The 20,931-nt window shown below is 42.5% G+C and overlaps 1 protein-coding gene across 3 annotated transcripts in view; it reads left to right on the forward strand.

Annotated features, from left to right (window-relative positions):
- The window catches only part of Mrtfb (myocardin related transcription factor B), a 168,881-nt gene that overhangs the window by 70,328 nt on the left and 77,622 nt on the right, over positions 1 to 20,931 (forward strand). For 2 of the 3 annotated variants that reach the window (XM_052759556.1, XM_052759557.1), the window contains one exon: positions 2,480 to 2,542. The exons of the other annotated variant lie outside the window; for it this stretch is intronic. In XM_052759556.1, coding sequence (XP_052615516.1) covers positions 2,480 to 2,542 — 63 coding nt within the window. The remainder of the gene's footprint in view (positions 1 to 2,479; positions 2,543 to 20,931) is intronic. 3 annotated transcript variants of the gene reach the window in all.

Raw genomic sequence — 20,931 nt, forward strand, 5'->3', positions numbered from 1 at the left:
TTCTTTATGTCTGAATGTTGCTAAAATTACAGCTAGTAACATCTCAATAAGACGATCATTTAGGTAGTTAGCTTTTCTAGATGGGCCCTATAAAGGAAAGTAGATACATAGACACATAAGCCAAACTTCATTGTGTCATATCACATACCAGTTAGCCCCATCTTATTTCTATATTTATGTTGGCCTTTAGTGTTCAATAGGAAAAGCTCAGGTGGAGGACATTCCCCGCAGGAGCTGCAGTCTCTTCCTACATCCACACTCAAGGAGAGCTTGGCTCCGGTGGACACTCTGTTAGGTGGTTTGCAGGGTGGGACAGCAGGACATGTAGAGAAGCCGTGTAGCTGCTGTGATAAAGAGCTGCACACTCTCTGGAGCATCTTGGGTATTTTGATGGGAGACTCAGCGCCATTCACACAGCCTCAGGCTCAGTAACTCAGTAGTAGTAAGGTCAGTGCCTGCTGCCTGCCTATCCTGAAAGGCTTTTGACTGTGGCCTACCACTTCTAACTCACCTGATCTCATCTGAAGTGTTTACTGTAAAATAGCATGTGTGGGGTCCTGGTAAGGAGACTTCTTTTTAAGACATTCAGATCATTGGTTATCGTAGTTAGGGACTTGAGCTTACAGCAGCATCTGAATTTTTTTTTTCCGAGATTTTCTTTCTTCCATCAAATTTGATAGTGAAAAACCTAGACCCTCTTTTGCTTTGTTCATCAGTGACCCTTACTGGAGGAAAATGACAAACTCAAAAGTTGGTTGCACACAATGAAACACAGAGAGCTCTTGGCTTTGGACTCAGCCACACACAGACAGGGAACTTTCCAGACTGTGCCAAGGGCAGCCACTTGCCTTGCACCTTAGTGAATAATGGCTTCTGTTCACAGCTGCTCTGTTCTTTGCCATTTCTCTGAGAACATTTCCCCACTCCTCATTAACCTGTTGGTCCAGGTGTTTGGAAATGTGCGAAGGTAATAAACATTGTTCTTGTGCAAACTCTGCTCCTCAGACTGCACATGAGCTGGCACAGTGGAATGGAGATGCGAGGAGACAGGTGGTTCTATTTCTAGAGCCAGAACCCACAAAACTCGGAAAGTATCACAGGAGATGAGTAGGTGCTAGGCAGCGGAGCTGAGGCTCTTCCTGGCCCTTTATATTGGAGAGAACAGCAGTGGATCATTTTCTGTAAACTAGGATCCAAAGTACTTACTGGTACTCTTCAGGGCATCATTAAACAGTCTGACGAATTTTGATCATTTGTTTTTCTTCAGGAATCAGACTAAGAAAATAACTGTGTATTTCTAATATTCCTTAGTCAAGTTTTTAATTTTTTTCAATCAGCCTTAGGACTTAGACTAGGCACAATTATAGAGTCCAAAAACAAACTCTAGAGTGACACCTGCAAATGAAATTCTTCAGTGGTGTTTCCTTCAGAAGGAAAAAGAAGCCTGATAAGCCCTAAGGTGAGGTGCTCCCTTTCATAATGGCCTGTAGTCACCTATTAATAACTTGTTTGTTTCACAGTGTCAGTATGCACCTATAACCTGTCTGCCCTCTTTTTTCTGCTCTGGGTTTCTTATTCAGACAGTTGTTGGTAAGGATTTAGTTTGCTTCAGTGTGTTGTCCAACACATCCTTGTAGTATATGCCTGGTAGGAGGGAGCAGGAGATGGACTCTTTTCCACACCTTTGAGCTAGGCAGGAATCTTACCTGGTGCAGCAGTAGAAGGCCAGAATGCTCATAATGCTTATCCACATGCATTTTAGGGGCCGCTGGAGCCCACAGTTTCACAGGACCACAAACCCGACTTATAGCACCCCTGACACCTCATTCAGAGTCATTTATCTGGTGTCTCTTACAGAAGTGCCCCTGGAACATCGATGATTTCCTTATATAAGACAGGGCGACTCAGAGAATGATAGTAATGAGCAATTTAGTTTAAGCTAGCTTTGAAATCATATCATCATAACACACAGAAATGCCTAACCTAAACACTTTAAAAGGCTTTTCTAGGTACTAGATTCAAGAAGTATATTTTTTATATAAGTTGAGATGATTTTCTTAAAATTAGAATCTACTGTACATTTTTATTAGACACATTGGACTGGTGAACAATGAACAAATTTGTGAAGTAGTCATTGCTGTCCCTCAGAGAGCATCAAGGAAGAGAAAAGAGACATTTGCACTTGCTCTCCGCCATCCCTGTGAAGACCCTGTTAATAAAGGAGGGGTGTTGGGAAACATGGCCCATGAGTATTTTTATTCAGTGTCATTTAGCTTATACTTTAAGATGTCAATATCATGGTACTGTTGTAACAGAAAGCAACGTGATGGATGAGAACAGCAAATGGATTAGAATTTTCTCTTTGGTTTGTAGTTAATGATCACTCAAACTAACAAGCAGTCATACCCAGTGTTTTCTAACTCCTTTGTCCATGCTCTTGGCTCTCCTGCCTCACTGCTGCCCTCACTGTTATTAACAGGAAGTATAGTCATTGGGGAGTCAGGACTCCAGCTTCCTCTGCCGGCTCAATCTGTGAGCACGGGTAAGTCCGAGAAGCACTCTGTGTCATAGTCCACCCATCACACTGTCTGTCTCTCTCGGCCCTTTCTCATCACATCATGTACTCCTCTGTCTCTTTTTCACTTTGGTCTTGTGTTCTTCGTTAGGCAGCAGAACCATAAATATGCTTCCATCTCAGCCAACTGATGAATTTTCCATAGCTCCAGAGTAGTCACGTGTCATATTATTAAACGTACATATGAGCTCTCTGTTAGTCAAATGATCCTCATTGTCAAAAAGAAAGCGAAATTGACTTGATGGATGCTATTTTTAAAATAACGTGTCTACTTTAGAATATGCCGTATCTCTTCCTATGGCTCTCAGAGGTTGGCCAGGTATGTGTTATGTGTTGATGGTGGCATCAGTCTGTCAGTTTAAAAGGCACTATTTCACGTTTTTTTTTTTTTAAGCCCAAATGATAGATGTTCTTTTCTTGTCATGTATGTTGCTGTTTTCATTGAGAGTGCTAATATGTTTATTCACCATCTTAGAATTTTGCTGTTTGACCTTGTGTTTATAAGGAAAGTGGGAATCTCACTTGTCACTCACTTTTGGCTCTCACAGCCTGCGTTTAGAGCCTGCCAGTGTTTGTGTGGTTGGCATGCTGTCTGTTGGAATAGACACCATCATCCTGACAAGGCAATTAAGATACTGATTGGGCTGCCAGTTAGCCAGCTTCTCCCAACGTGTTGAAAATTGGCACTCCAAAGACAGAAATAAAGATGGCTTTTTATTTTACATTTATTTATTTATGTGTATGAATGTGTGCATACGTGTGCTTATGCCATGTAAAGGCAGCGTAGTTCTTTCCCTCCATTATGTGGGTTCTGGGGCTTGAACTCAGGTCATCAGGCTTGGCAGTAAGTGTCTTGACCAGCTGAGCCATCTTACTGGCTACCAAAAGATATTTTTTAAAAATATTATTTGCAAGCATTTATTGAGATGACCATTGTGTGCCTTGCTTTAAAATAATTTTTAGATTTCTAGCCCCTAGTACAAGGTCAGAAATTCAGAGTACAGTGTAGTCCTGTTGGACATGTGGGTCTCTAAAAGCAATTCCCCTGGCCATATACAGACAAGCAGTGTAGAGATGATTCTCAAAGAACACTCAGGGCACATTGTGAGCAGTCATGCTCACATTACATGCGTGACGAGCAAGAGCCTCCAAGGAGCAACACACAGGTTGGTTATGAGTGCCAGCCAGGGGCCAGTGCCTAGCTGGACCATTCCTAGCTGTGTGTTTTCCTCCCTCTGCCTGCTTCCCACCTGCAGATTGGTGGCCACACCTAGTCCTGCCCTGTGGGATTGCTTTGACAGGAGAATAGGTGAATCTCTGTAGTGCTTAAAACAGTGTAGATGCTCAGAGAATCTGTTCATGAGAAATGGATATCATTTTTATAGGTTTCCCCCAGTGATATTTTTTAACTTGATGTGTTTGTTTTTTTGTTTTTAGTAGTCCTAGTAATTTTGCTTCCTGTTTCCACAATTATTTCTTTTTAAAGAAAATAAAATGGCACACAGCTTCTTCCTGTCACTCCTATACCTTCACAGCACTAACAACCAGCTTATCTGTTGAGCCCTGAGAAGGCAAAAGCAGTGGGTACAGGTTTCCCATGAAGTTGTCTCTCGTGGGTCCTGCCAGTTCCCACAATCCTAGCATTCCCTGGGCATCAGTCAGTGTCTACAAGGAAGGACTTTGAGATCGTGAAGCATGTGAAAAGACAAACAGGCCAACATTCAGGCTCTCTAGGGACCCTGCCCTCCAGAACAGACTCCAAGCTGACATTTTCACAGGCTACTTGCAGGAGTTGCAGTAGGGCGGGTCCAGTCAGCAGGCTTCTGAACAGAGCCTCCGCCACCCAGGGCTGGTGCAGCTGCTCTCCCTCCCGTGTTCTTGTTCTGAGGAGATTAAGTCAGTAGATGTGGCTGTTGAGATGCTGAAGGCCTGTGATGTGAACATTCAGTGCTGGGCAAGAAGACGTTCGGTATAATGAAGTAATACAGTGGCTATGTGTGATATTTAAGGAGGTGTGTCCTGTTCTAGGTCGTCATCTAAATTTTCTTTACTTTAGCTACAGGAAACCTCTGGAATAACCACATCTCTGATTTTGTTTATTATGGCCTGACCATTTAACAAAGAAATTAGATTAGATACAGAAATGACCTGTTAAAAAATAAATGTGGCTATTAAGAACTTGTTTATGTTGCTATGGCTTATTTCCCAGTGATGTTTGACATGCACAAAAACAGAGACATTTGCAGTCACTTAGAATGCTGTTCTGAAAGGTCTTTCAGTGATGACACCTGTTAACTTTATATATAACTAAAAATAAATGTGAAGTGCAGGACCCAAGGGATTTGGAGGCTGGATTACTTACGGAAATAGGTAATTAGGATTGATTGGGTTTATACTTGGCTTTAAATGCTAAAAGTCCTGGGGCTATCCCTGGAAGTCTTGAGTGGCTTGTCTATAATTCCAGAGGTGGACAGGATTCCACACTGGAGAGGAAGTTTATCAGGGGTTGGAAATGTTGTTCTTAGAGCCTTGTTTTGCACTCTCCTGTTTCTTTTCAAAGAGTTAACCCTTAGATGAATCCACAGAAGTCAACTGTTAAGAGTTCTACACAAAGCCAGGCGGTGGTGGCACACACCTTTAATCCCAGCACTCGGGATGCAGAGGCAGGTAGATCTCTGTGAGTTCGAGGCCAGCCTGGTCTACAGAGCAAGTTCCAGGACAGCCAAGGCTACACAGAGAAATCCTGTCTTGAAAGAACAGAGAGAGAGAGAGAGAGAGAGAGAGAGAGAGAGAGAGAGAGGGAGGGAGGGAGAGTCCTACACAACTGGTAATTTATGATTCCATATCCATTTCTGTTGTCATATGTTTTAAATGATTTTTTTAAAGGACATGAGCAAATAGACTTTGTATGTTCTCAGCCAGCCCCTTCAGATTGGCAATAGGAATAAAATACATTTTATCATATTCTGTTGGGAGTCCAGGATATTTTAAATGTCCCTAGTTTAGAGGGGTGGGCGAGGAAAGGGAGGAAACTGAAGTAATAAATTGGTCACAAGTAGTTATTGAATATCCCGGATTGTATTGAAATGGGTGGCTCCTGATGAGTGTGTAAAATATAAATGCTGAAAAAGATATGTGGACAAGTGCTTTTCCCAAGCCAGGAATAACAATGATGTTTAAGTAGATCTAATTTTAATACCACTCCCATGTCTGTGTCTCCATCTCCCCTCAAAAGCCCCATGTGTACATGTGCTAGCCTCCATTTTTTTTCAAAGAACTGAAATGTGTTGGTGGACTAGTGGTTTCTCTACTTGTGTAGCTGGGTGCTTATTTGTCATAGAGTACCTGCTTGATGGCCAGGTGCTTTCCGCAGAAACACAGTATGGACTCTGTTGGTTACTTGTCTGTTAATGGGATATAAAATTCCCTGACTTAAAGCAATTCTTTGGGCTTATGGTTCTAGAGGGAGAGTCCATAATGTCTGGGGAGGCTTGGCAGCAGGTTACTGTATCAGGCTGAGAGATCACATTCAACCACAAACATGTAGGGTAAAGAACCCACTGTAAGTGGGGTGAGGCTATGAACTCACAAAAGTCACCCCCAATGACATACTTCTTCCAGCAATGCCACGCCTCCCCATAGCCCACCCAAGTAGCACCATTAACCAGGGACCACTTGTTCAAATATGTGAGCCTGTGAGGAACATTTCCCATTCAGACACTAGCACCTTCAAAGTATAGAAAATTTTACTTGGATATACAGATGTCATGATTCAAGATAAGGTATTAGCCATTGAAATCAAGTTCAGACTAAAATATTGACATTTAAATAATTCAGGAATTGTGACTTATGGCTAAGTGGTTTTAGAAAGTATATTGATTTTTATTTTCTTCAGCTGTGGAGCTAACGTTCCCTATACTTTCTTACAGAAATGTGTACAGTTTACAAGCAACTGTGATTATTTCATGTAACCTTGAGGGTAGAATGTTGTGTTTATATCAGGTCCCACTTATGAAGTGTTGTCTGCAGTCACTAATGACTTTCTGTTCACTTGTTCCACATGTATTCAGAAATTTAAAACTGCCTATTTTCCTTGTGGATTTACTTTTCTTTCAGTATAATTCTCTCTGTGTGTGGTATATGTAAGTGCCTGTGTATGCATGTGTGTACATGTATGTAAAAGATGAAGGCTGATGTATTGGTGAAATTATTAAGGCCACTCCACGTAGTGAAAAGGAGATTTATTTAATGGCGTAACTTACAAATTAAGGGATAGGTAGGTCGCAGGGTCTGGGGAAGGTGTATCGCAGTCCAGTGGTGTTCTCTGGAGCTCTGCTTGGCCCACCTCCACCGTCCAGGGTCCTGGAACAGAGAGAGAGCGCTGGCCCATCCAGATCTCGGGTCTCCAGGCGCCTCCCTGGGCCCCGCCTTGTAGGCGTGACAGTTGCCGAAGTCTCAATGGGGGTTGGAACTTCCAGATCAAAGCTGGAATGGCTACCCACTACACTGATGTCTGTGTCTTCCTCAATTACTCTGCACCTTGTTTGTTGGTTTGGTTTGGGTTTGGTTTGGTTTTGAGGCAGGGTCTCTTCACTGAACCTGAAGTTTATTAATTCACCTAGACTGGCTGGCTAGTGAGCTTCAGGGACCCATCTGCTTGTGCTGAACACTCCCAGTAATGGAGTTATGGATATTTGCTGTCGTGTCTGGCTCTTACGTGTGCACTCCGGTCCTCCATCTTGCAGAGCAAGCACTTTACCCATACCTGAGCTTCCCCCAGACCCCTTTGTTTTGATACAAGGTTCACTGTGAAACCCTGGTTGGCCTGAAACTTACTCCACACTCTAAGCTTGAGGCAGTCCTCAACGCCTCTGCATTGTATGTGCTGGGGTTGCAGGTGTGTGCCACCATGTCTGGATCCTTCAGGATAATCTTTGTCTCATGTGTTAGAGGTTTCTTATAATATGCTCATTAATTTTTGTCAACTTGACACAAACTGAGAAGAAGGGAATTTAATTAGAAATTGCCTCCATCAGACTCCAATTAGGAATTGCCTCCATCCTGGATTCTATAAGAAAGCAATCTGAGAAAACCATGGGAACCAAACCAGTAAGCACACTCCTCCATGGTCTCTGCTTCAGTTCCTGCCTCCAGGTTCCTGCCTCAAGTTCCTGCCCTGGCTTCCTTTCCTGATGAGCTGACATGAACCCTGCCCCCCCCCCCCCCAGCTGTTTTCAGTCACAGTGTCTGTGACGGCAATAGAAAGCAAACTGGAACAGTGATTGCATTTGGGTCTCCTTTTTTTTTTTTAAGATTTATTTTTTATTTAAGTATATGTGTTTGTGTCTGTGTGTATGCATGTATGTGTGTGTGTGTGTGGGGGGGTGGGGATTACCCATGGAGGCAAGAAGAGGACATCTGAATCTCCTGGAGCTGGAATTGTAGGCAGTTATGAGCCACCTGGTGTATGTGCAGAACTCCAGTCTTCTACAAGTGCACTTAATCTGAGCTTTCTCCAGCCTCTTGAGCCACATTTTTAAGCACCTTCTTTTTAAAATTTCATCTGTTTTTATGAATTGATCCTTTCACATCATGAAACACCCTCATCCCAGGTAATGAGCCTTCTTCTAAAGTGTTTTTTTACACTTGGCATGACATGAGGTCCGGACCATCTGTATTTTTAGGTGGTTTCTTATAAACTGCATAGAACTGAATCTTTCTTACTCCTATTTGATAATGTCTTTCGGGTACAGTATTTAGCTCACTGGTATTTACAGTAATTACTGTGCCTGGCGTATTAGTTATACTCACTCAGTAATGGCTAAACCTGTGGGCAGTTGTCATCTCCTAGCTCCATAGGTCAGAAATTCGGTTAGGCCTGGTGGACCTGGTCCCCTCTGCTCAGGGTCTCTCAGGAACCTGCAGCTGTGTCATTGGGACTGGAGTTCATCAGTTGACCAGCTCAGGAAGGTCCTCTTCGTAAGCTTGCCTGCAGTTCTCAGCAGAGCCCCATTCCTTGGGTTCCGTGCTGACTGGTGGCTAGAGGCCACCCTCACACCTGCCTCCTGGGCTTCTCCAGAATGACAACTTGTTCTCTTGCATCCAGTAGTGAAAAAAGGACTAGGAAGACAGAATTAACCCCTCAAAGCTGTGTTCTGTTGATGAGAAGCAAATCACTTGAGTAAGCAAAGCCATAAGTACTAGAAGGCAGGTCTGGTTGGGGCTCTAGCTGTAGCTGTGTTTGAACCCATCCTCTTGTGGTTTTGTTTGTCCCTTTTTTCTCTCTCTCTGTCTAGGTTATTTTCCTGCCTTTTTTTCATGGTAATTTTTAAGATTATTTTACTTTCACACTGTCTGTTAGCACTACCTTTCCTCTCCCTAAGTGTTCAGTGGTTTTTTTTTTTAACTTAGGTAGAAAGTGGCACTAATACCACCTAGTAAAATAGGTCTCTCTTGTGCCTCTTCAGACTTCCATTGACCCTGAGTAGAGCGTATGTTTTCCTTGTTACAGCTTTATCCCAACAAGTCCTGTCTTTCCTTCTTACACTGTTTCCTCAAATAGAGCCATCTTTTCCTGTTGAGTACTCTTTCAGTCATAGCCTTTGTTAATAGTTCCTTTTCTGACATTCTGTGTCTTCTGTGTGAAATGGTCTCCTGGGGAATGAGTTGTATTTCATTGAAGGAGTTGAGCTGGGCATGGTGGCACACACCTTCAATCCCAGCACTTGGGAGGCAGAGGCAGGAGGATCTGAATTCAAAGTCAGTCTGATCTACACAGCAAGTTTCAAGACAGCCCTATCTATTAAAAACAAAACAAAACAAAAAAGAAAAGAAAAAATAGCAGAAGAAGTCAGTGAAGGAGTTGCATTTCCCTGCTTCCTGGAAATGGCCCGTGGCTATTATTGGCTGTAACACTGTGAGTGTTGCAGGCTGAGTGTCTAGGTTTGGGTTTTGCTGTCTTCCTTTAAAAAGCACTGGCTTTTAGCTTGTAGACATTGAGTAACTTTTAGGTCACCTCATGGCCAAATCTATGGGGTCCGGAATTGACATTTTAGCCTGAGGCCTGTGCCCTGTCCTCTGGGATGTGCTTTGATCAGACTACAGCAGCAGTGGTGTCTCAGTGCTGGTTATTGGTGCTTTGGGGTAGTGAGTGAGTGAGACCAAGGTGTTGGTAAGAGAGTAAGGAGAGTAGGCTTCATGTCTCAGCTGTAGGAGCAGCCAGCAGGTCGCCATGACAATGCTCCTGAGCCAGCAGCCAGTGGCAGAGGTACTCACTTCTAGAAGTTCATTTTTCTTCTGTTTATAAGCACCAGGGAGGAAAGGTTTCTCAGGTTGACAGAATCTATTCTTCATTAATAAAGAACTAATTACATACTGTTTTCTCTTTTAAAAAATCGTTTTGCCTAAGTATTTGAATTAGATTCAACTTGGCAGAAGAGTCAGCCCTTAAAGATGACCAGGGTGGACTTCTCTCACATGTGTGTCAAATGGGAGTTTCCTTGTCAGGAACATCTAGATCCTACTAAGACAAAACAAGGAATAAAATTATAAATTTATCTAGAGTGCACACTCTCCCGCTGTCCCCCACCTGACCTGAGGGGTGGAGTAGCAAGCTCTGTTTGTCAGGTGACAACATGCACACTACTCCTGTCCCCTCCTCCCTCCCTCTCACCCTTCTTCCTTTTCTTCTCTTTGTCTTTGTGATTTTGAGGTGATGCTCATCAAGTATACATTGTATATCAAACACCTGCCCCAGAGCCCTCTCCCCTCCCTTTTTGTGCCCTTCTTGCCTCCCTTTAGTCCCTTTTGTACCCTGGACAGTTCCTCATGCAGGATTCTATGTACCTCTGCAAAAGGACCCATCAGTGAGAGAAAGGAAACATTTGTCATTCTGAGACACGCTTCATTTGCTTCCATGTCTTCTCGATAGTTACATCCGTTTTCCTGGGAGTGGCATGCGTTCATTCTTTATCAGCTTTTTAGTCTTTATCCTTGTGCCTAGACTTCCAAGTTCTGAGATGTCAGGAATACTCCACCATGCCTGTCTCCTTTCTTTGCTATGGTATGTATTCCTCATCATGCACACCTAATGCTATTGTGTCAATGAGGAAAAACAACCTTAAAAACAGTGAAATATCAGGGATTTGGTAAGTTGCTACTGTATTCTGATGTTGGGGGATTCTACTTAAAGCTGATCAAGTTGACTCCTCACATTCATCTTAGATCAGTACAAAAGCTTTAAGGAAAAATGTTACGTTGTTACATACTTTGAACAAGGTGGTGGAAATAAAATAGGGTATCACTGTGATCACTTGGTCACAGTGCTCACCCTATCTCAGCATAATCCTAACACATAATCAGACTTTCTGTGGTCGGCCCCCAAAGGCTGTGCCCCAGTTTATCATTGGGCTGTTGGTTTAAGGTCTACACCTCAACTGACAGGGCTGCCATCATTCCCCACATGTGCTACTGTAACCCCATCTCACATGGAATCAGATGAGTTGAAAGACAGCAGAGAGTATTTGATAGCAGACTGAGTGTACGAGGCATCTGTACCAAAATGCACTAGAGATGGAGATGAACCACCTAGTGTAGGTGAACAGCACCATCAAGAAGCTAGTGAGTCCAGGTGGTGCTCGGTAGGTCCAGGAAGCCTGCTGCTAGTGCAGGAAGCCAAGTAAGAGCAGAATGAAATTAGAATCAGCTCTTGATGGATACTTGGAACTGTCGCGTCACCAGACTGAGATTTTTATCAAAGGAGTTTCACAATATAGAATTCTAATTTATTAACCCACATGCTTTGGTTTTGGTTTTATCTGTAACTTGTTTTGAGACAAGGTCTCATTATGTAGCCCAGGCTGGGGCTAGATCTAGACATCCCTCTTCTCACCCTCCCAAGTGCTAACCTGGCAAGTATGGCTGCCACTCATAGCTGATCATTTAAATTAAGGGGCAAGATGATGTAATGTGCTAATGTAGGACATTTTCAAAAAGAGGTTTCCTCCCCATACTGTTCAGAATCTACTGTTCCCTTGGCTCGTTTTTGAGATGCACTTAGTTTTGACCTTCTTAGTTACTGGGCCACTTACAAAAACAACCTACATTTTTGTCTTCGCTCCCTGTGATGATATAGCAGTGAACATCTACAAACAAGCTGCTGTGTCAAGTTTTTCTGTGTGGTGCTGCATTTTGCCACATTCTTCTTCTTTGCTACACAGTAAGTAGGCCTAGATCCCATGGGTCCACAGCCAGATACAGCCCTGGATTCCACACACAGAGAGGTTTTCTTCCCCAAAGAGACAAAGCATTGAATTCATGAGATAGGATGTAACTGTTTACATTTCATGTGCCCCATAACCTGAGGTGCAAGGAGGCTAAATAAGGCAGAGTGGCTATTGGGAAATGTAGTTTTGTAGGTACTCTACAGCTGCCACCAGAAGTGATGCTGTCAACCACCAGCCTCCTTAAGACTCTAGGCTCTGCCTTCTGTTTCAGTTCAGCCAACAAGTATTGCAGTGCTCTCACTCACCTTTCTGTTGCTGTGCCAAAGCACTGTGACCAAGAGAGCTTTTAGAAGACAGAGTTGATTTGGGTTCATGGTTCTAGAGAGATAAGAGTCCATGATGGCTGAGCAGAGAGGCATGACAGGCAACAAACATGTTGGCAGGAACAGAAAGCTGAGAGCTCATACCCAAACCAAGCATGAAGCAGAGAGCAAACTACAAGCAGAGTGGGTCCTCGAGCTCTCAAAGCCCGCCCCCAGTGACATACTTCCTCCAGCAGGCCACACCTCCTAACCCTCTGCAAACAGCACCAAGGCCTGGGACCAAGTGCTTAAATGCTTGAGACTGTGGGGGACATTTCTTATCAAACTACTGCAGATGTCATGCTGAATACTAATACAGCATCCATGCTGACAAAAGCTCACTGCCATGTGGGACTACCTCTCATGCCTTTGTGTGTTCCCATCCGTATACCTGCCTCACAGTGTTACAGCTTGAGGAAGAGTGACTTCCTAGCTCAGCACCTTGCAGTTGAGAGCCCAGCGTCATAACAGTTTCGTCTGTGTCTTTACTCTAGCCTAGTATTTTAAAAGTTCTCCATGAAATGAATGAACATTTTTAAGAATTTCTCTAGTAAAAAAAAGTTCCAACAATTATTTGATTCTTTTTAATCTTTAAAGAATTAATTACATTTATTTGTTTATGTGGGGTGTGTGTGTGTGTGTGTGTGTGTGTGTGTGTGTGTGTGTGTGTGTGTGTGTTTGCACTCATGTGGATGTTAGAGGACAGCTTGCAGGAGTTAGTTCTTACTTTCCACCATGTGGGTACTAGGGATTGAACTTGGGTCCTCAGACTTGGTGGCAAGAGCCTTTACTCAGTCAGCCAGCTCACTGGCCCTCTTACTAATCTTCTAAACAAGTATACTTCATTTTCCAGGAAAGTGAAAAGCCCAAAATAGATCACCCTCTTTTGGCAATTTATTTTATAACAAACTATTTGACATTTAACAAATAAAATAAAAATCTGCTTTTACTAGATTTATAAATCAACTATCTTTTCTATGGTAAAGTATACATGAGAATTTTTCACTTGTAATTTTCCACAATAGAGTAGTAGCCTTTTTACATGTTCTTTTTTTTTTCTTTAAAAAATTTTTCTTTTATTCTTTCATACATGTTCTTTTTAACTCTGGAGCCACAACAGTTTATTAGTCCCTAGAATCGTCTCGTCTGTGTGCAGGTTGCAGGCATGCCCACATACACCCACATCTTGTAAGAATAGATATCCTCCAGTATTCTTGCTGTTGTTAACTAAAGTTAACATGAGTATGACAGCAGTGTTTGAGGTGTGTCCCATCCCTACTCTCCCTGTGCTCCTCAGAAATGTCCCTTTTAGTTTTGTATTCTTCAGCCAAGACCTTACCAAGTAGGCTCCATGTGTTTAGCTGATAGACATTAATTTCTCCTAATGCCTTTTGCAACGTGACACTTTTGGAGTATCTGCAGTATTTTGGAGTATCTGCAGTATTTTGGAGTATTTGCAGAATGGCACCAGTTTTTATTTGTCTGACTGGGTTGTTGTAGGAGGTTCAGGTAAGAGTATGACATGGGTGTTATGTCCTCATTGAGTCACATCAAGAGGTGAGTGACAGGTTGACCCGCTATTGGATGAGATTAAAGTATCCCTTATTCTCTGCAATTAATACGTAGTATGATCTTAAGACATGACTGTTTGGTGTCCCAGCCATCTTTCACCTATTGTTTAAATGACAGTTTTTCCCTAATCATTATAAGGTTACTTGAAAATGATTTCCAGTTCTGACATTCTTTCTGGAATTCTGAGAGGTTCACTCCTCTAAGGGATTTGTAGGCTCTTCATCCATAACTGTCACCATTGTCTGTACGTGTGTGGTGTGTGTGTGTGTGTGTGTGTGTGTGTGTGTGTGTGTGTGTGTGTGTGTGTGTGGGCATGCATGTGTGGAGGTCAGAAGACAGCCTTTTGGAATTAGTTCGCTCTTTCACCCTGTCAGTTACAGGTGGTTGGACTTTGGGGCAAGTGCCTTTACTTCATGAGCCATCCCATTATCATTTTTGGTACACAAGTTGGTTTCAGTTTGAATAATAAAGCTCCCTTTGTGACTGTATTCTTCTTTTGTGTACTTTTGACCTTTTCCTGTTCATCTTTGGATCACCTTTTAAATGTTCATTGACCTAATTTTAGGGCTAGCTGTTCCTCTGCAAATCTCTGGTTCCTTTAGTGGGGCATAGTATGTAGAAACCAGAGTGCTACTCGTGGTCATTATCAGCTGGGTGTCATTGATTCTGTTCTTTGTAGTAGATTACAGTACATTATTTAGAATTGTGTCTTCAGGCCAAGAATTGCCATGCAGTTGTAAAGAAGATAAAAGTGCCAGAGGATTGACTCAGAGCTGAGGCCTAATGTGATAGATACTGCAGGACTTGAGACAGAGAAGCAGTCTGCCAGGGGAACAGCATAGAGGAATTAGGAATAGACAACACTCAACCACCTGGTCCATTCCGGAATGTGCCTTGGGGAAACAGTGGTCTAATCTAGATTTGCTAACTGTCCAGGGGAAAGATATCTACCTTTCACTCCTCCCATACACAACTGTGATAAACCAAAGCTTTGGGGGGACATATTTCCATGACCTTGACATGGGCAGAAAAATTTTAAATAGGACTTATAAGTTATGCTGTATTTAAGTTATGAACACTTAGCCAGGCCGTGCTGGCACATGCCTTTAATCTTAACACTTGGGAAGCAGAGGCAAGCAAATCTCTGTGAATTTGAGGCCAGCCTGGTCTATGGAGTAAGTTCCAGGAAAGCCAGGACTGTTAAACAGAGAAACCCTGTCTCAAAAAAAAAAAAAAGTTATGAACACTTGTGCACCAGCACATCATTGAGAGTTTTAAAAGACCCACAGAATGCTGAGAAATGAATCTCAATGGAAGGTTTAGTAAAAGACTATTCCATAGTATGTAAAAGATCCCTGCAGGCCAGTCTAACCTATGGACAAGAGCCTGGACAATGAGTTCATGTGGTGGTTCAAACTAGAATGGCCCTCTAGACTCATGTTGAAATACTTTGTCTCAAGTCATTTGAACTGGTGGGGGAAGGTTTAGGATCATGCTTCTCAACCTGTGGGTTGTGATCCTTTGTCGGGGTCAATAACCCTTTCACAGGGGTTGCCTAAGACCATTGGAAAATACGTGTGTTTACATTATGATTCATACCATCAAATTTACTGTTATAGAGTAGCAACAAAAATAATTTTATGGTTGGGGTCCACAACATGAGGAACTAAGGGTTACAGCATTAGGAAGGCTGAGGACCACTAGTTCAGGAGGTGTGGCTTTGTTTGATGAGGTACATCTCTGGAGGTGGGCTTTGAGGTTTCTCACTCCCCTCCTCTTCCTGCTGGTGGCTCGGATGTAAATTCTCAACTACTGCTCCAGCACCATGCCTGCCTTCCTGCTGCCATGCTCCACACCATGGTGGTCATGGATTCTAACCCTCTGGAACTGTAAGCCCTCAATAAAGTTTTTCTTCTATACCTTTCCTTGGTCATGGTGTCTCATCACAGCAGTACAAAAATAACTAAGACAGTTGACAGTGGAAGATATCTGTGGGATGCCCAAGTCTATGGGGTCCTTAGTCATCAGAATAGTGAAGCATGGCATATATCCTGGAGAACATAGGAAACACCAGAGATGTCAAGGATACAGAACAACTGTTGAGTGTGTAAACTAGTATAACTTAAAAAAAAAGTGTCATTCACACCCAGCATGAGAATTCCACTAGTATTCAATGGAAATACATATATACTTTGTGCTCATCCCAAGATGAGATTTTAATTTGAACTCTACAAGTTGCCATCCTGTAATCATCTTGTAATGTAATGGCTTTGTACCATTTGTGCCATTTCTGTAGCTATCCTGTAATCATTTTAAAACAGGACAGTGAAGGAAAGCACCAGGTGCAGGGCCTGAGGTCAGCAAGGACAGGACTCATCTTGGTTCTTCTGATACCTGTTTTTCTGGAGAAAATATGCACACAGGTACAGCAGGAAGAGTACTTGATGCTCCAGGCTTCAGAGGAGCAACACAAACAATGGCCAAGAAGGAGGAGCAGCCTGGAAGTGCTTCCCCAAGGCTTTTAGGCTACTCAGCCATAAGATTCATCTTCAGGGGCAGCCAGGACTTTGAAGCCATACATCAAGTAATTAAACCTTATTGTTTGGTGCACTCTTGGCTTAAAGAAAGCTCAGAACGGACAAGAGATTCATACTGGAAACTGTTTCCGGGAACCAGGAGTCCCGTGCATCTGCCTTTTTCATACAGGAGGATGTGCTAATTAATATCTCAAGCCAAACACCACTGTTAGTTTTTTTTGTTTTATCTTCAGTTTTATCCCCTCAGTTCTCATGCAGAATCAACCCTAATCCCAATAAAAATAAGTCTGCTCTGACAAAGGAAACATGCTTTATCACTGAACTTGGGAATCTTGAAGAGCTGGGCTCAGACACTGCTCACTCCACACTTTTAGACCTGTAACCTGTAAGGTTCCAAATCTCTCAAACTGCAGTTCCTCTTTGGTCTTTACTTGAACTTCAGGGATAATGTTGATTCACTTTTACAGGCTGCATGGGAGGGTGCCCGGGATAGTGAAAGAAAGCTCCAGGTACAAGGCTGTCAGTCTACAAGGACAGGACTCTTCTTGGTCCTCCTGATACTTGCTTTTCTGGTGAAAATAAACGGAAATAATGGTTTCTTTTTAAAAAGTATAATATTGGAGCTAGAGAGATGGCTCAGTGGTTATGAATGCAGACTGCTCTTGTAGAGGACTCAAGCTCCAGCTACAGGAGATCTGATGACTTCTATGGGCACATTTATAATTGCAAACATACATGTATAAAATAAAACAAAAATCTCTTTAAAGCTCAGTGCGCTTGGTTTGGTAGCCCATGTCTATAATCCCAGCACTTGAGAGGTGGAGGATCAGGAGCTCATCGTTGGCTACATAGTTCATGAACTCGTTCAGTGGGTACTCTGCTCAGTTATCATTACTTTTTTTTTACATTTATTTATTGCCCTTTCCATGTCTAGATGTGGCTTTTTCTCTGAACCACATGGAAGTAAGTTCCTAATGTAATGTTTTAGTGCTAGACACTTAGGTACGTGCTAACCTAAAATACAGATACTCTCTTATGTAGCCACAATATTAAAATGAGAATGTGACATTGACTCACTACTAGTAACTAACATCAGACACCACTCGGGTCCCCCAGTTGAATCAGTCATAGCCTTTGTAGAAGAAGAAATAATAATATGTCTTTTTTGTTTTGTGCTCTAGTACAGGATCACCACTTCTCCTTTAAGATGGACCTTTCTCTAATCTTATTTCTTGTCTTCTGTGACACCTTTGAGGTATTGACTAGTTATTTTGTGGAATGACCTTTATTTGAGGCTTGACTCCTGGCACCCAAGAGGTGACAATTTGATCAGGCTCTATGCTTTGGTAGCCCTCCATGCTGGGAAGTTATGTTTCCCATTCATTGGGGGGAAGGTATGGCATGGCATCTGTTTGGCCAGTACAGGTGACCTCTGGGTTTAACAGTGGCAATCTTACTGTTTCTCCATTTAAGCTTTCATGATAATGTCTGTGGAGAAATATTTTGACACTATCCGAATTTCTTATGTCATCGATGGTTCTTGCATAGAGCAAGAACTGATCATTAACTTGAGTGATGTTGTTCTGTTTAGTTCTGTGCACAGATTAGACGATATCCTGCTTTAAGTATAAGCGTCCTTCCCGTCTCTCCATCATACTTTATCTTGGCATAAAATCATGGACTATATAGGTGTAAACTGTTAATATTCCATATTTTAATGCTAAAATTATCTGAACTAGACAATGCAGCTCCTTCAAGCTGGCCTCTGAGTCACTTTGATAAGACCTATCATTCTGTAAGCACCTGTTTGCTGTCTGGACAAGATGTCCAGGTTCAATTTATACTTTTCTGCACCAACCCTGAAGTAAGCCATTCTTTAAAAAAAAAAAATTGTTCCTGCTAGTAAAATATTTGTAGATAAGATTCAGAAATAGGTGTGTTTACTGCCCCATCACACTGCTTTTAGATCTCTCCGTGAGCATGATAGAACCAGCCCTCACACATACCTGTTTCTGTCTGTCACTGTTAACCGTGGTGTTCTAGTGAGGCCTCTGGCATCCTGCCCCAGCATTACAGGCTTCACTTAACCTTCCCCTTTCTGTGTTTGTAACTCACTTTTCTGATAGGCAGAAACAGACTCCCATTATCAAATATCTTTTCAACATTTTATTTATTATTTTTTCATTTTTAACATTTATTAATTGTATAAAATAATGGATTCCATTGTTTCACACATGTATATAATATATTTTGATTATTGTCAACCTCCTGTAATCACACACTACTTACTAGTCCATTTAGTGTTGCTCATCTCTATTTGATTTTAGGGCTTACATTGCCATGTCAGCTGGTGTTGTCCTTGTTTGGGTCTTGTGCAGGTAGCTTGATTATTGAGACTTGACGGCTGTAGCTTCCCTGTTATATATGTCATCACAGACCTCCTGCTCCTCTGCTTTTACAGTCCCTCTACCCTCTGTTCTGAGATGCCCTTGGCCTTGGGGAGGCCCAGCTGTGTTGTAGATGTGTAATTGGGGCTGGGCACCTCACAGAATGGTTCACTGCATTTTACCAGTTGTGGATTTCTATAATGGTCTCCGCCCTCTGCAAAAAGAAGCTTCTCTGATAAAGGGTGAGAGCTGCGTTTATCTGAGGGCATATAGGTAAATATTTAGAAGGCAGTTAGAAATTATACTGGCTTGGGAATGTAGCAGTAACAGGTTTTCCTCTGGGTTCTGTGGCCTCACCAGTCATGAATAGCTGGCTAGGTTTACAGTACTAGGCATGGCTTCCCTCCTGTTGAGCAGGCTTTAAGTCCAGTTAGACAGCAGTTGGTTACCACCAAGACCTAAGTGCCATTATTACATCTTCAGGCGTAGTTTGCTGTGCTGGTCATTGGTGTGTTTTGTAGGTGTCACAGCTGGGTAGAAGTATTGATTTTCTCCCTTAGCAGCATGCTTAGCACTGTATGGTTCTCAGAGCAGAGGCTTCCAGGTCAGTTCCAGGTCAGTTCCTCTGAGTCCTTTGTTCAAAGTCTATGGTGTCTTTAGCAATAGGGACTTAACATCAGGTTCTGGGAGGCAACCAAGGGCAATGACAATAGTCTTGAGTTGTTTTGAGGTCTTGGCCTTCCCTGACCAACCTGTTACTGGGGAAGCATTATCACCCCTAGTGATAGAGCTTCATTTAAACTGTATGTATGTATGTATGTATGTATGTATGTATGTATGTATGTATGTATGTATGTGTGATATAAAATGTATTTTTAGATAAGCATAAAATGATTCCTTATAGCTTTTTCTAACATTCTCAATGTTACTTATACCTCCTCTGACCCTCTCCCCCTGTATTGCGCTTCTTTTCCCTCCTCAGTTAGAGGCCCTGGGTGGGAGAGCCTCCTGTGTCCTCCTTTGTAGCATCTTGAGTCCTGCTACTTCCCTCCTCAGAGATCTTTCTCCCCTCTCTCTTGGCTTTTGACAGACCGTGTGCTCAGATGTGTCTGTTGTAGTCCAAGCTATGTGCTCACATCTGTCTGTGGTTAGTCCAGGCTATGGACTCAATCTGAGGATTCGAAGCTAGGAACTGTAGATGGTGTTTGTCTTTCTGGATCTAGGTTACCTCACTAGATATAATACACTGTAGTTCTAACCATCTTCCTGCAGATTTCATGTTCTTTACAGCTGAAGAGAATTGCAGTGTGCATGTAAACTATATTTTCATCATTTGAAGGGCATTTAGCTTGTTTCAATTTCCTGGCTGTTTTGAACAGAGTAGCAATAACACAGATGAGCCAGTATCCGAGGAGTGGGATGTCCAGTCGTTTGGGCTGGTCATCTGGTAGATCTAGTTTTAGCTTTTTGAGAATTCTCCACACTGATTTTCAGAGTGACTGGACCAGTTTGCAATCCCACCAACAATGAATGAAGATTCCCCTTTCCCCACATCCTTGCCAACGTTTTTTTCTTCAGTTGTTTTCTACATCTTAGCCCTTCTGACTGGGGTAAGACAAAATCTCAAAGTTGTTTTAATCAGCATTTCCTTGACTTCTAAGGATGATGAACACTTTTGAGATATTTATTACCCATTTTGATTTCTTCTTTTGCAAAATCTCTGTTCGAAGACAGAGTCCATTTTTTAATTGGATCACTCTTTTTATATTCTGTATATTAAGCCTCTATCAGATGTATACCTGGCAAAGATTCTTTCACACTCGATGGGCTTCTTCTTCACTTGGTTTATTGTTTCACTAGCTGTACATATTAGTGTCTTGATTTGATTTTTATTGCTGTGATAAAACATTAATAAGAACCAGCTCTGGGGAGGGGCATGTTTATTTGTTTACAGGTTTCGGTCCATCATCAGGGGAAGCCAAGGTGTGACTTTGATGTAGATGCTTGAAGCAGACCATGAAAACCCGGTTTGCTCTCCACAGTTTGTTCAGTCAGCTTCCTTATACAGCCTGTGTCCACCTAGGGGTGTACTTCCCACACCAGCCGTTAATCAAGGAAATGCTTCCTTATACAGCCTGTGTTCACCTAGGGGTGTACTTCCCACACCAGTCGTTCATCAAGGAAATGCTTCCTTATACAGCCTGTGTCCACCTAGGGGTGTACTTCCCACACCAGCCGTTAATCAAGGAAATGCTCACAGAGTTGCCCACAGGC

Source organism: Peromyscus californicus, unplaced genomic scaffold (genome assembly GCF_007827085.1).
Source record: "Peromyscus californicus insignis strain IS unplaced genomic scaffold, ASM782708v3 Scaffold_3__1_contigs__length_106647218, whole genome shotgun sequence".
NCBI lineage: Eukaryota > Metazoa > Chordata > Mammalia > Rodentia > Cricetidae > Peromyscus > Peromyscus californicus.